At 44.6% G+C, this 15,244-nt stretch overlaps 2 protein-coding genes across 2 annotated transcripts; one reads left to right on the forward strand and one right to left on the reverse strand.

The window, feature by feature from the left end:
* Window positions 1–3,935: 3,935 nt before the first annotated feature.
* Window positions 3,936–6,008, reverse strand: H2AC25 (H2A clustered histone 25). Its single transcript, XM_024750698.1, has one exon. The coding sequence runs from the start codon at window positions 5,971–5,973 to the stop codon at window positions 5,581–5,583; it is 393 nt and encodes a 130-aa protein (XP_024606466.1). The 5' UTR covers window positions 5,974–6,008; the 3' UTR covers window positions 3,936–5,580.
* A 270-nt stretch (window positions 6,009–6,278) lies between these two features.
* H2BC26 (H2B clustered histone 26) lies at window positions 6,279–7,367 on the forward strand. The gene has a single exon (XM_024750697.1). It carries the CDS (start codon window positions 6,287–6,289, stop codon window positions 6,665–6,667), a length of 381 nt encoding a protein of 126 aa, XP_024606465.1. The 5' UTR covers window positions 6,279–6,286; the 3' UTR covers window positions 6,668–7,367.
* Window positions 7,368–15,244: the final 7,877 nt, after the last annotated feature.

Consider the following 15,244-nt stretch of genomic DNA (forward strand, 5'->3'; position numbering starts at 1 on the left):
TTTTCTTTTCTCTTCTGGTCTTTTCTCTCCTTTCTCTTTCTCTTTCTTCCTTCCTTCCTCCCTCCTCTCTCTTTTTCTCTTTCTTTTCTTTCTGGCTTATTGCACCAGCTAGAACTTCCAACACTACACTGAATGAGTGGTTAGGCGGACATCCTTTCCTAGTTCCTGATCTTAGAGGGAAAGCATCTAGTCTTTCACCATTAACTATATTGTTATCTGTCAATACTTTTTCTGTGCTTTTTCTGCATCAGTGGAGATGATTACATGATTTTTCTCCTCCTTCTTCTTTTTTCCCTACCTGTTGATGTGGCGGATTCCCTTGAGTGACTTTTGGTAGATTTTATTCCCAAGGAGGGAAACTGAATTTTTGAGAATCTCACTTATGCTGTAGTGTTGGTAGCAGGAGATTAGTACAGAGGCAACTGAAGTAGTTCAGGTAAGAAATGATGGTGTACAAGTTTCCTGTGGCTTCTGTAACAAACTACCACAAGCTGAGGTGGGGAAGGGTGCTAAAACAACAGAAATATTTTTCCTCCCAGTTCTGCAGGCCAGAGGTCAAGGTGTGGGCAGGGCTGTGCTCCCTCTGGAAGAGGCAGAAAGGGGAGGATCCTTCCTGCTTCTTCCAGCTCCTGGCACTCCAGGTGCCCCTTGGCTTGTGGCCACTTCACCCCAATCTCTTCCTCTGTAGTCATATGGCCATCTCCTTGTATCTCTGTGTCTTTTCCTCTTCTGTCCCTTGTAAGAATAGTTGTCGTTGAATTTAGGGCCCATCCTAATCCAGGATGACCTTCTCATCTCAAGAGCCTTGATTTAATTGCACCTGCAAAGACTTTTTCCAAATAAGGTCACAGTTGCCAGCTCCAGGCCTTAGGATGTGGACATATCTATTTTTTGGGGGGGGAGGGGGGGAAACAACCTTCAGCCCACTACAGGTGGGATCCAGGACTAGGGTGGTAGCAGCTGACATAGACAGATCTGTCTTCCTGATGTTGACCAACTTGCTAGTCTCCATGTGAGCAACCATGGAAAAGAACAAATGAAAGGCACATCTGTTAGTGTATTTAGTTTACCTGAGTTGCTGGAGAATGGCAGGACCATCTACCTAACTGGGGAATGATGGGGAGGTGGTAGTGTGGGGCGGGTGTCAGGCTCAGAGTGCAGTCCAGCCATAACGAGTGGGTGGAAAGCCCCAGCAGGAGCATTAAACCTGGCACTCTGGGAAGACATCTGCCATCGATGATGTTTGGCCGTCACTGAAGCCCATCTCATCCATGACCTGGACGAGACTGTGAGAAAGAGGAAGGCTCTGGTCAAACCACAGAACCTGTGGTGGATGGCAACATGGCCAATTGCCACTCCTAGCATTGAGAGTGGAGGCTACCGGTCCACACATAGGGTCCAGTGGGCCTTGTGATTCGCCAAATCCCAGTTTGGGGCCTGAGTGCAGTGTGCAGGCCAAGCCTCAGGGGTCCTGAACACTTTATGTCTTCTTGGGACTGTGTAAGGAAGCTTGAATTAGCCATGGGGAGAGATGGTGAGAAGAACCAAAGTGTTCAGATATGCGAGAGAGGCTGCCAGACCAGCACCTTCCCAGGGACACCCCCCCCTTCAATGACCCATGACTGATCGACCAACTGACCCCCCAGCTAGCTCCAAATGCCTATGAGCCAGCCTTCAGCATGTTCACTACCTACCAGCTTTCTTGGGGGTCCAGCTCAAACTGCTGACCTACAGGCCCTCTAGGACATTTGGGGTTGATCTGCCATCCTGTAGGAGAGAACAGGAAGGACATGACCCAAAGAGGGCTGCAGGTGACTGGGAGTGAGCTGAAGACAAGGCAGCGGGAGATAGAGGTGGCCTGGAGGCCCACCGGCAGTGCTCACAGGAAGGGCTGCTGTGTCCAAAGTTGAGAGGGAGGTGAGAAGCACTGGGACCTGGTGTCCCCAGAGACCTGTGCAGGAGGCAGTAGCACTGAGCTGACCAGGAGGTGGGAGGGAGGGGAATGGACAGAGAAAAGGATGAAGTTTTAGAGCTTTTGCTGGGCATGCGTTGGAGAAAATCAAAGCCTTCATGAAGTTTTGTGAGCAATGCATGGAAACAAGACCCTGGCTGGGGGTAGGGGAGTGGGGGGGCACTAGGCAGATTCTGATGACCAGGGCTGGGGCAGTCTTGTAACAGGGTGACACAGTGGGAGAAGAGCTCAGTTCAGCCCAGATCCGATGGCACTGGGAGCCGGGTGACCCAGTTCTCCAAGTTCTAATCCAGGGTCTGGGGGAGCACAGAAACTCAGAGAGGGGGCAGGAGTCCATTTGCTTTTTCACTTGGGAGATTCTTGAATATGTTGGTGAACATATGGGAACTGAGACAGCAGGGAGGAGAGACTAGATGTGCAGTAGGGGCTGGTTGCAGGTCACGCCCAGGAGAGAGGTGCCGTGGGCTATTTGACTTGGGCCAGGCTAAGCTGAGAATTCCAGAAACTGAGGACACTTTATCTGCAGTGGGCATGGATGTTTCTGAGGCTTCCCAGCCTGCATTCTTCCTCTGAGATCTCCCACCTCCTTTCTTCAACCTTCATAGGGACATGGGGAGAATGACCAAGATAATTCTGGTGAAGGGAATGTGTGACATGTGGCAGTGGGCTGGAGAAAGGGCTTGAAGTTCCATCGAGGCAGGCAGACGGAAAGGCTGTGGCCACCCAAAGGGACACCATGCCCCTCTTCCCACATGGTCTCTAAGGGATGCTGCCGTGCAGCCAGGCCAGCCCCTGTCCATCCCACACCCCACCTACTGGATAGAATTGATGGAGACCCCCAGTCTCCTCCTCTTCTTTTTAGTGCATATCCATGTATTAGTTTCACATTTCTTTTTAAATCAAGGTGAAATTCACACAAACATAAACCATTCTAAAGTGAGCAATTCAGTGACATTTAGTACATTCACAATCACCTCTTTCTAGCTCTGAAACATTTTCATCACCCCAAAAGTGAACACTCTGTATTCCTCCCTCTACCCCCCAGCCACTGGCAACCACTATCTACTTTCTGTCTCTATGGATTTGCCTGTTACGGATGTTTCATATAAATGGGATCACGCAACATGTGACTTGTGGTGTCTGGCTTCTTTAACTTAGCACAGTGTTTTTTGAGGCTCATCCATGTTGTACGTGCCATTCCTTTTTTATGGCTGAACAGTATTCCACTGTATGGATAGACCACATTTTTGTTTATGCATTCATCTGTTATGGAAATTTGGGCTATTTCCACCTTTGCGATGTTACAAATAATGCTGCTCTGGATGTGACGTGGGTGCATGGGTATCTGAGTCCTTGTGTGTATCTGGGGGTGGAATTGCTGGGCCATGTGGTGCTTTCTTCTTTAAGCATGAGTCTGATGAGCTTTCTCTACCAAGGCAGGCAGCTCTGCATACTTTACGTTTCGGAACCTGATAACCCTGAGAGATGATCAGATTTTAGACCAGAGCTACCCAACAGAACTTTCTGTAATGATGGAGACCTTCTATATCTGTTTTGTCCAATGTGGTAGCCACTAGCCATGTGTGGCTAGGGTGACTGAGAAACTGCACCTTTGTATTTAATTTTAATTAACTGAAAATTAAATAGGCCCTGTGGCTGTATTAGCTCAGCCTTAGAAGTGACAAAAGAAGGACTGACTACCCCTTAGAGCACCTCCCACCTCACGCTTTTAAAATTTTATTTATTTATTTATTGGCTGCATTGGGCCTTCCTTGCTGCTCGCGGGCTTTCTCTAGTTGCAGTGAGCAGGGGCTGCTCTTCATTGCGGTGTGCAGGCAGGCTCAGTAGTTGTAGCGCACGGGCTTAGTTGTCCCGCGGCACGTGGGACGTTCCCGAACCTGGGCTTGAACCCGTGTTCCCTGCCTTGGCAGGCGGATTCTTAACCACCGTGCCGCCAGGGAGGTCCTCATGCCTCCATCTTAACACTCCACTTTAGGAATTGAAAATCTGGAGCTCCATGATGATACTTGGAAAACCCAAGCTCCCTGCTCCTGAGAAACTTTTCTTTCTTAAATACCGCGGAAGGGGTTGAAGATATACAATGACCTACATGAATATCAACGCAAAAATCAAACTTAAGCTAGAATTGAAGGCTGTCACTGGAAACATAATGTATACCTCTCCAGAAGGCTCTATGATCTCTTCCATAATTCCTTGCAATTTGTTTCACTGAAATGGGTCCCACTGGGTAATGTGGGTCCTGCTATCTCTGCCTACACTGCAGGGGAGTTTGGTGTTTTTTCCATCCACACTGACAGTTCCTATCAAGTTTTGGTGCGAATAGTCTCATAGGGCTAGGATATTTTCTAAAGACTAGCAGATATGTGGTTAGCTCCAGATAATGTCTAGGGAGCCCTGGTTTGAGTACATCTAATTTTAGTAAGATAACTATCTATTGTATAATATTCCCAAATTATTTTACTGGCCTGTATTTATTGTTATAATAAAAAAATTAATGGAATCACTAAGGATAATGACAGCAGGAATAGACATTTACTGAGCTCTTATACTGTGCTAGAGATTTTTAAACAAGGGGATTAGCACAGATGAACTCATTTAATCCCTTCACCCCATGAAGTAGGTGCCATTAACATTCTCATTTCTCGGTTGATTTTGCAGGAGCATCTCTGGGACACTACAACCCCTATTTATAACAGAATGTGGAATTCAGGAAGTCATCTTCTGAAATATCCACAGATATATTACTTAATCTGGTCCTAACAATGTTCACTTTAAATTTACTATATTCACAAACGTAATTTTCCTCATCAAACTCAAGGTACAAATTATTTCATTGACTTTAGCGATCAGTTTAAGGGGATCTCTGATTAACGTTTGACCAACCCAAATTTAACAATTGAAATTCTTTTAAATGATTATTCTATTTACCATGAGATTTCCTTTAAAAACTTACACCTACTTTCGAAATATAATTTGACATTTTCAAATGCTGACAAACCCTTCCCAAGACCTTAGATTCCCAGTACGTTATACAATTCTGATCGCATGTTCTCTAAAAAACTAAGTCATGCACTCATACATTTTAAAATGGAAATCATGTTTACCTATCAGAACCTCAAATGGTAAAGTTTCTTTCAAGGTTAAACACTTTCAATACCAGATCAATCTACCAGATTTTCCCTGGGATAAAACAACTACGTATTTGGTGTCTAAATCTCAGAGTGATGACACTTTGCGGAACCAAAGTAGCTTGTCACCAGTAATAACAAAGACACCTTCAGGATCAGTGGGATTGAAACCCCATGAACTTGATGGTGGCAAAACTCAAAACGGCCGCGTGTCAGACGGCATTCCCCGCACAAAATTAACACTGAGCCCACTGTGCGCCTAGGCGCACCCAAATCATGCCTCGGGGTCGCTTTCCCGCGAGCCCTGCCTTGCGCAGATTCCCACAGGAAAGCGCTCAAAAGGACACAGCCCTAGACCAGTGCGGCTCTTTTCTAGAAGATATGGGTGGCTCTGAAAAGAGCCTTTGGTGTCACGGGGCCCCCGGGGCGCACAGCCGTTTCCGGCCCGCCTCCGCGGCCTCACTTGCCCTTGGCCTTGTGGTGGCTCTCCGTCTTCTTGGGCAGCAACACGGCCTGGATGTTGGGCAGGACGCCGCCCTGCGCGATGGTCACGCGGCCCAACAGCTTGTTGAGCTCTTCGTCGTTGCGGATAGCCAACTGCAGGTGGCGCGGGATAATGCGAGTCTTCTTGTTGTCGCGCGCCGCGTTACCCGCCAGCTCCAGGATCTCAGCCGTAAGGTACTCCAGCACGGCTGCTAGATACACAGGCGCACCAGCACCCACACGCTCAGAGTAGTTACCTTTCCGGAGTAGCCGGTGCACTCGGCCGACAGGAAACTGCAGGCCCGCGCGCGACGAGCGCGACTTCGCTTTCGCGCGCGCCTTGCCTCCCTGTTTGCCTCGGCCGGACATCTCCCAATCAGGCGCGGGGAAAGAAGAAAGCCGAGAAACAGAACCCCAGGCAACGAAGCCGTAATACTCAGGGAGTCCTTATATATGGTCTTGAGGTAGTGGAGCCGGAGCCTCCCAATTGGGTAGCGATAGTGGCCAATCAGAAAAGGAAACCTCCATCCCCTAATTTGCATGCGCCTTTTCCAGTGATGACGTTGCGCTGAGCTTGATCCTATCAGAAACTAGAAGCTCTTGATTCCTCATTTGAATACAGGACGTATAAGTTGAGTTGCTGGAGGTGTATCGGTTTTTTTGTTTGGAAAGATCTGCCGTAATGCCTGATCCGTCCAAATCAGCTCCGGCACCCAAGAAGGGTTCTAAGAAGGCCGTCACGAAGGCGCAGAAAAAGGATGGCAAAAAGCGAAAGCGCAGTCGGAAGGAGAGTTATTCCATCTACGTGTACAAGGTGTTAAAGCAGGTGCACCCGGACACCGGTATTTCTTCCAAGGCTATGGGTATCATGAACTCGTTCGTCAACGACATCTTCGAGCGTATTGCTAGCGAGGCCTCTCGTTTGGCGCACTACAACAAGCGGTCTACCATCACGTCCCGGGAAGTGCAGACGGCCGTGCGCCTGCTGTTGCCCGGCGAGCTAGCCAAACACGCCGTGTCCGAAGGTACCAAAGCCGTCACGAAGTATACCAGCTCCAAGTGAGGCACGCCCCGGTTCCCGGGAACCCAAAGGCTCTTTTCAGAGCCACCCACAAGATCGATAAAGGGTTTCGAACACGTGAAGGGTTATGTAAACGCATCCGATGTGTGCTCCTTAGCGGTTCTTTGGTTACTGGGAGGACGTTCTCGTTCTCCCCGCTCCCTGTAGACGTGTGTGCGCGTGTGTATGGGAGCGGAATGGGAGAATATCTGCTTTTTACGGAGATCGGGTATGGAATGGCGACCCCAAATAACAATGTGGGAGGCATTCAGAAACTGGGTGTCCACCCTCGCCTTCGCTCAAGGTTATTGACGCTTCACTAAACAAAGTAGGAGCCCTGAACTCAAGTGTCCTTAGTGTGTGGAGAGTGCCATTCCCGGGGCTTGCGGGCATGGACTCCATGTCTAGTTTTTTGTGTTTGTGTGGTGTGAGCCTGTGGGTGAGGAACGCAGGTCACCTGCCCCCAGTGGGACCTCGTGCCAGTCTCTCCACCTCCGTGTCCCCGATGGGTGAACCCGAAGGACGCACTTGGTGAGGCCCTGGGGGTTGTCGCGCAGCTCTGGCGGTGGCGCCTGGCGCTGCATCCCTGCCTAAACCAGACACCTTTATCCTAAGGCAATGAACCTTTCCGGGAGGATGTTTGCATGTCTGCATCCTTCAACCGCAGGATGTTTGACAACGGAAAGAAAAACGGAAGCGTGGTGGAACGCAGCGCTCCTTGCGCAGGAGCCGGATGTAAAAAGCCGACCCCTGCTGCAGGTAGCTTTAAGGGGGGTAGGGGAGTGGGGAGGAGGGCAATTTAAGAGGAAAAATAACGTTTTTTGAAGCAAATGTAGTTTTCCCACTTAAGCCACGTTATTTTCTGTGACGCACTAGTGACGCAGAACTTTCCCTATTCTCTGATTTCATGGCATTCGTTTGGAAAGTGTCATCTTAGTTCAAGGGAAAGCGCTTTGGCATGAAGAGTCTTCACTCTGAAGAAGACATCGCCTACCTTTTTTCTTGCCTTGTTTTTTCTCATTTGTAAGAAGGAGATTTCAAATAATCACTTCCTTGAGTCGTTTTGAGAATTCGATTGAAAAGTCGTGTCATCATCTCAGGCAAGGAACAGACGTTCAGTTAAAGGCTAATAATCATGTGTTTTGTGAATCATCTCCAAAGGAAGCGGGTTGCATGCCTGGTCCGGCTGGGCGGGCGGAGCTGGGGAGGAAACGTCGCCACCCCCACCGAGTGTCTTCAGCCTCGGCTGCTGGAAGCCCATCGCCCCCCCCCACCCCGCCGCCCCCTTCCTTTTCCTACGTGGGTCCACTCTAAAAGAATTTCTAAAACCTCACACATTTTAAAGTTGGCGTCCAAAACATTTTATGGCTAGTTCAAATAGTTGCAAGGATGCAAATCCCACGGTAGGACGTTTTACAAAACAAAATGGTCTCACATCAATCTTTTAAAGGTATCTATTGAAACAGCAATTCGATACCATAACCATAGAAAAATACTTGTAGGTGACCAGAAGTCAGTGTTTAAAAATCATCTGGACAGTACACAATTGTTTAAACATAAATAAGTTTTGATAGGTATATGTAAAACCGGAAATAAAACTTAAGTGACACCTGCCTCATTTAAAGAGATGGATAGTGGTCCCGCCCTCCCTCCCTCCCTCCTCCTCTCCCTCCCCCTCCTTTCCTTTCTGCCTCAAGTAGTTTGTGCATCCATGGGCATATATAGTATTATTATGGTTACAATGATAGCAGTGTGAAGCATCATTTCTTTTCCTTTGTTCTCTTTTATAGATACGAGCTCTGAAACAGTATTAAAAAAAATACATACCTCGAAATGGGAATTTTGTCAGAGCAGTTTAACTCATTTCTTTGCCTTCCTAGTTGTAATACAGAAATTAAACAGTGGGGCTTCCCTGGTGACGTACGTAGTGGTTGGGAATCCGCCTGCCGGTGCCGGGGACCAGGGTTCGGGCCCTGGTCCGGGAGGATCCCACATGCCGCGGAGCAACTCAGCCCGTGCACCATAACTACTGAGACTGTGCTCTAGAGCCCATGAACCACAACTACTGAAGCCCACGTGACAGCTGCTGAAGCCCGCACCTGGAGCCCGCGCTCCACAACTGGAGGGGACACCGCAGGGTGAGAGGCCCGTGCACCTCAGCGAGGAGTGGCACCCCGCTCACCACAACAGGAGGGAGCCTGCATGCAGCAGCGAAGACCCAACACAGCCAAAGAATAAATAAGTAAATAGATAAGTAAAATAAATCTATTAAAAAAAGTTAAACAGCGATCTGTCATCAACAAGTCCACACCTTTAATTTCCTCAGTAGATATCTGATTCATATTAAAAACTGCAAAATTCAGTCCTCCACTTTGAAATGGGGACCTGCTGATCCAAGCCCTCAGCCTCCTACCAAGATAGCTTGGGAGTCAGTATCTTAATGAAAACTTCTAGTCACATGAAAGTAGTCTCACAGATTCATGTGATTCTTTACCTTAATGAGCTTAAACCATAGGTCTAATAAGTGAAAATTGTCTCCAGCAGAGAATGTGATATATAGTGCTAGCAGTAGGCAAAAGCACTGCTTAGTACCAAAAATAAAAGAAGCAAAATGAAGATTTTACAATAATTTGCAAATACAATTCTTTAAAAAATAAATTTTTCTGCGAATAATGCAAAATATCAATTAATTTCTCAGTACTGTTGACTTCTTTGGCACACAGAATTAGCTTGAAGTTAAAAAAAAGGCTGCCTCTATTTGCTGAACAGTCCAGTGGAGGTTGTACACACAGCCTCAGGTGCAGACTGGGCTTGATTTAGCCCTCTCCTAGGAGGGGAATCTGTTAAGGAAGAGGCAAGGGGATACAGAGTCCCTGCTATTGAGATTTTATGATTGAAAAAACTGAGAGAAATTGTATATAGAAACCATGTCTATCATATTGTCACAACAAAGAAATACACGTTCTGTTAAGTTGAAAGTTAAACAAGGGCAGTTAACCAAGTACTTGAGAATACATAGAGGCAAGGAGAACTAGGACTCAGCACAATGGGATCATTCTCTGGATCTGAAATAACCAAGGTGAATGCTTAAACTAAGGACCTGGAAGGAACTGGAGGAATTTTGCAGGTATACAATCTGAAATGTATCAAGGAGACTCCTTTTTCATGTCAGAAATTTCAAGTCAAATTTGTTAATTATTACGGAGTAAAGAAAGTATTTTGGAGGGGAAAAACTGTCATTTTAATAAGAAATTACAAATGCAAAACAGTATTTACTGTATAGGAGGTTAAATATTGATTAATGAGTGGCAGGCCCTGGAAATGTTGTGTGTGAGTTCCTGAGGGAGGAGTCAGACGGCCATTGTCCACCTGAGGGAACACAGCTGTGAATCCAAATCTCACATAGCGTTTTGGCTCTTGGAGACTGGGTTGTTCTCTGAAGGTGTTCTTCATGGTTTGGGAGTCACCGGCACTATGAGATATTTTTTAGAGTGAGAACAGCATGGGCCCAGGAAGGCCTTGCATACCTTAGTTGTTATTAAATGTGTCATGTATTTTGCATATGGTTAACAATTTTTTTTTAAAGTGCTCCGTTTGTTTTATTGAAAAGCTTCTTAAAAGGAGCATAAAGGAGAAGTTACAACAGACATCACAGAATTACAAAGGATCATAAAAGATTACTGTGAACAATTATATACCAATAAAATGAAAAACCTAGAAGAAATGGATGAATTTCTAGAAATATACAATCTTCCAAGACTGAGTCAGGAAGAAATAGAAAATATGAATAGACCAATCACCAGGATTGAAACTGGATAAGTAAAAAAACAAACAAAGCCTCCCAACAAACAAAAGCCCAGGACCAGACATTTTCACAGGTGAATTCTACCAAACATTTAGAGAAGAGTTAGCACCTATCCTTTTCAAACTATCCCCAAAAATTACAGAGTAAGAAATGCTTCTGAACTCATTCTGAGACCAGCAACACCCTGACACTAAAACCAAAGATATCACAACAGAAAAAAATTACAGGCCAATATCACTGATGAACATAGATGCAAAAATTCCCAACAAAATATTAACAAACTGAATTCAACAAGACATTAAAAAGATCATACACTATGATCAAGTGGGATTTATCCCAGAAATGAAAGGTTGGTTCAATATCTACAGATCAATCAATGTAATACACCATATTAACAAACTGAAGAATAAAAATCATATGATCATCTCAATAGATGCAGCATCCATTTATGATAAAAACTCCCAATAAAGTATAGGTATAGAGGGAACATACCTCAACAGAATAAAGGCCACAAACTCACAGCTAACAAACATCATACTCAGCAGTGAAAAGCTGAAAGCATTTCTTCTAAGATCAGGAACAAGAAAAGGATGTCCACTCTCACCTTTTTTATTCAACATAGTATTGGAAGTCCTAGTGACAGCAATCAGATAAGAAAAACAAATGAAAGGAGTCCAAATTACAAAGGAAGAAGTAAAAATGTCACTGTTTGCAGATGACATGATACTATACATAGAAAATCATAAAGACACCACTAAAAAAATTACTTGAACTCATCAACGAATTCAGTAAAGTTGCAGGACACAAAATTAATATATAGATATCTGTTGCATTTCTATACACTAACAACAAACTGGCAGAAAAAGAAAAGACTCCCATTCACAATTGCCTCAAAAAGAATAAAATACCTGGAATAAATCTAACCAAGGAGGTAAAAGATCTGTACTTGGAAAACTATAAAACACTGATGAAAGAAACTGAAGATGACACAAACATATGGAAAGATATACTGTGTTCACGGATTGGAAGAATTAATATTGTTAAAATGACCAAACTATCCAAGGCAATCTACATGTTCAATGCAATCCCTATCAAAATACCAATGGCATTTTTTTCACAGGACTAGAATAAATAATTCTAAAATTTGTATAGAAAGTCAAAAGACCCAGAGAATCCAAAGCCCTGTTGAAAAAAAAGAACAAAGCTGGAGGTATCATACTCCCTGACTTCAGTTTATGGTACAAAGCTACAGTAATCAAAACAGCATGGTACTGGCACAAAAGCAGGCACATAGGTGAATGGAACCGAATGAATAGAGAGCCCAGAATAGAACCCACATTTATATGGGCAATTAATCTATGACAAAGGAGGCAAGAATATACATTGGGGAAAAGATATCTCACTAAAAATAGACTAAAATAGACTAAAATAAAGACTAAAATAGACTAAAATAAATTCAAAATGGATTAAAGACTTAAATGGATTAAGACCTGACACCATAAAACATCTAGAAGAAAACATGGGTAGTACACTCTTTGACATCAGTCTTAGCAGCATTTTTTTGAATATGTCTCCTCAGGCAAGGGCAACAAAAGCAAAAATAAACAAATGGGACTACATCAAACTAAAAAGCTTTTGAATAGTGAAGGAAACTATCAACAAAATGAAAAGACTGCCTACTGAATGGGAGAAGATGTTTGTAAACAATATATCTGCAAGGGATTAATATCCAAAGTATACAAAAAACTCATACAACTCAACATAACACACCCCCCCAACAACCCAGTTAAAAAATGGGCAGAGGGCTCTAGGGCCCGTAAGCCACAGCTACTGAAGCCCGCACGCCTAGAGCCTGTGCTTCGCAACAAGAGAAACCACCGCAATGAGAAGCTCATCCACTGCAATGAAGAGTAGCCCCCGCTCGCCACAACTAGAGAAAGCCCATGTGCAGCAACAAAGACCCAATGCAGCCAAAAATGAAATAAACTAAGTAATTTTTAAAAAAGCAAGGTCTTACTGTATAGCACAGGGAACTATATTTAATATCTTGTGATAAACCCATAATGGAAAAGAATATGAAAAAGAATGTATATATATGTATAACTTTGCTGTACAGCAGAAATTAACACAACATTGTAAATCAACTATGCTTCAACAAAATAAATTAAAAAGAAAAAAGAAAAAAAAAAATGGGCAGAGGCCCTGAATAGATGTTTTTCCAAAGAAGACGTAAAGATGGCCAACAGGCACATGAAAAGATGCTCAACATCACTAATCATCAGGGATATGCAAACTGAAACGACAATGAGATATCACCTCAAGCTGTCAGAATTGCTATTATCAAAAAGACAACAAATAACAAGTGTTGATGAGGCTGTGGAGAACAGGGAACCCTCATACACTCTTGGTAGGAATATAAATTGGTGCAGCCACTATGGAAAACAGAATGGAGTTTCCTCAAAAAAATTTAAAATATCAATAGAACTGCCATGTAATACAGAAATTCCACTTTTGAGTATTTAACCAAAGAAAACAAAAACATAAATTCAAAAACACCCTGATTTTCATTTCAGCCTTATTTACAACAGCCATGATATGGAGGCAACCTAAGTGCTCATCAGTGGATGAATGGATAAACAAGATGTGGTTTATATATACAATGCAGTATTAGCCATAAAAAAGAATGAAATCTTACCATTTGCAGCAACATGGATGGACCTAGAGGGTATTATGCTAAGTGAAATAAGTCAGACAGAGAAAGACAAATACTGTATTTCACTTATATGTGGTATGTAGAAAACAAACCAAATGAACAAACATAACCAAATAGAAACGGAGTCATAGATACAGAGAACAAACAGGTGGCTTCCAGGGGGAAGGAGGGTTGGAGGAGGAGAGAAATAGGTGAGGGAGATTAAGAGGTACAAGCTCTTAGTTACAAAATAAATGAGTCACAGATATGAAATGTACAGCATGGGGAATATAGTCAGTCAATAATTATATAATATGTTTGTATACTGACAGATGACAACTAGATTATCATGGTGATCATTTTCAAATGTTTAGAAATATGGAATCACTATGTTGTGTACCAGGAATTAACATAGCGTTGTAGGTCAATTACACTTCAAAAACAAGCAAACAAGCTCATAGAAAAACATCAGATTTGTGGTTACCAGAGGCAGGGGTGGGGAGGGGATGGGGAATTGGATGAAGGCAGTCAAAAGGTACAAACTTCCAGTTCCTTAAACTTGTACAATGCTGTATGTCAATTATACCTCAGTAAGACTGAGGAGAAAGAAGCTCTTAAACCGTTTATGAGGCATGTGTTAAAAAAGTATACACTTTTTTTCGGATAAAAGAATACCAATCTAGTTTGAAGGATTATAGCTGAGTATGAGGGTCTAGACCAGTACCTGTCCTCCTGCTGTTTTGATATTTCAAACAGGAATAGCGTTAGTGCTTATAAGGAGCTGCTCAAAGTCAATGCTGCTTAAATGTTTTGAGCAAAAGCTCACGATGCTTTGCCTTGTAAACGCGGGAAGGACGGCCCCAGAAGTCGCTGCCTAGTCTGTTACAACACCCAGAGCCTCACCCAGTGTCATGTCCAGCACACCCCGGCCTGACCCACGAGGGGGTATGGGTAGAGGAAGAGGTTGGCATTAAGCCTTCTTGAAGGTGATCCGTGCCCCTCACTCACAGGTCTCTCGCCACACAGACAGAAAGGCCTGGACTGGGTTCAACGGCTCAAGCGTCAGGGCTATACCCTCTCAGGCTTCTGGCTGGGGCCTAGACTAACACAGCAGGTCTCTTTTTGGTGAATATGCCATTAAGAAAAGAAGCTTAGCTTTAGTTCAGGAGCGCACTCCATCTCTCCCATAATCCCAACTGAACAGCACTTCATGACCACAACAGGTGGCACGCTCTTTTTCTAAGCACGGAGGCGGCGGTGAAAAGAGCCTTTGGTTTCTGGAGCACAGTGGCCCGCCTCACTTGGAGTTGGTGTATTTGACAGTCTTGGTACTTTCTGGCACGGCACACTGCTCATGGGGCTGCAGCAGGTGTGCAACCCTCTGAGCCTCCCTGGACCTACAGGAGCGCTTGTAGCGCGCCAGGCAGCAGGCATCGCTGAAGCGTGAGCTGTAAAGTGTCCTTGATCCACGAGTTCATGATACCCATGGCCTTAGAAGAGATATCTGTGTTGGGAAGCACCTGCTACACCACCTTATAAGCGTAGATGGACTAGCTCTCCTTGTGGCCGTCCTAAGCCTCCCTAACTGCCTTCTAGGAGCTCTCCTTGGGCTGCGCCTCTGGCACAAGTGAGGCGACGGACATCACTATTTATTTTCCTCATATTCAAATGAAGGCTCCAAATCTCTAGAATCGGATTGGACGGCCCGCCCCTCTCTGCCTGGTCCACAAAGAATGTATGTAAATAGAAGATGACGGCTCTTCTTTCCTATTGGACAATAGCCCAACCAATCCGAAGGCGCGTCTGCTGTGTTCGTGGAGTCAGGTTGAGCATTTTTGTTCAATCCCTTTGTTGTAACGGGAGAGGGGTCTTTGTTTAATTGCCGGTCTGGACCTGGGCAAAAAAATTGAAGAAGGTAATGAAAACCCGTTTTAATCCCGTGTCTCTATTTTTTCTGGATGGGAGACAAACGCAAGGGGACATTTCTTCCTTAGCCAAATAGCTAGGGACGGGAAGCTTGTGCTTATTCAGCAGAGGGGTATGGTAGCTTCCAAGTGCCATTTTAATCATTTATTTCCTATCA

This window comes from Neophocaena asiaeorientalis, unplaced genomic scaffold (assembly GCF_003031525.2).
Source record: "Neophocaena asiaeorientalis asiaeorientalis breed wild unplaced genomic scaffold, Neophocaena_asiaeorientalis_V1.1 scaffold742, whole genome shotgun sequence".
Lineage (NCBI taxonomy): Eukaryota > Metazoa > Chordata > Mammalia > Artiodactyla > Phocoenidae > Neophocaena > Neophocaena asiaeorientalis.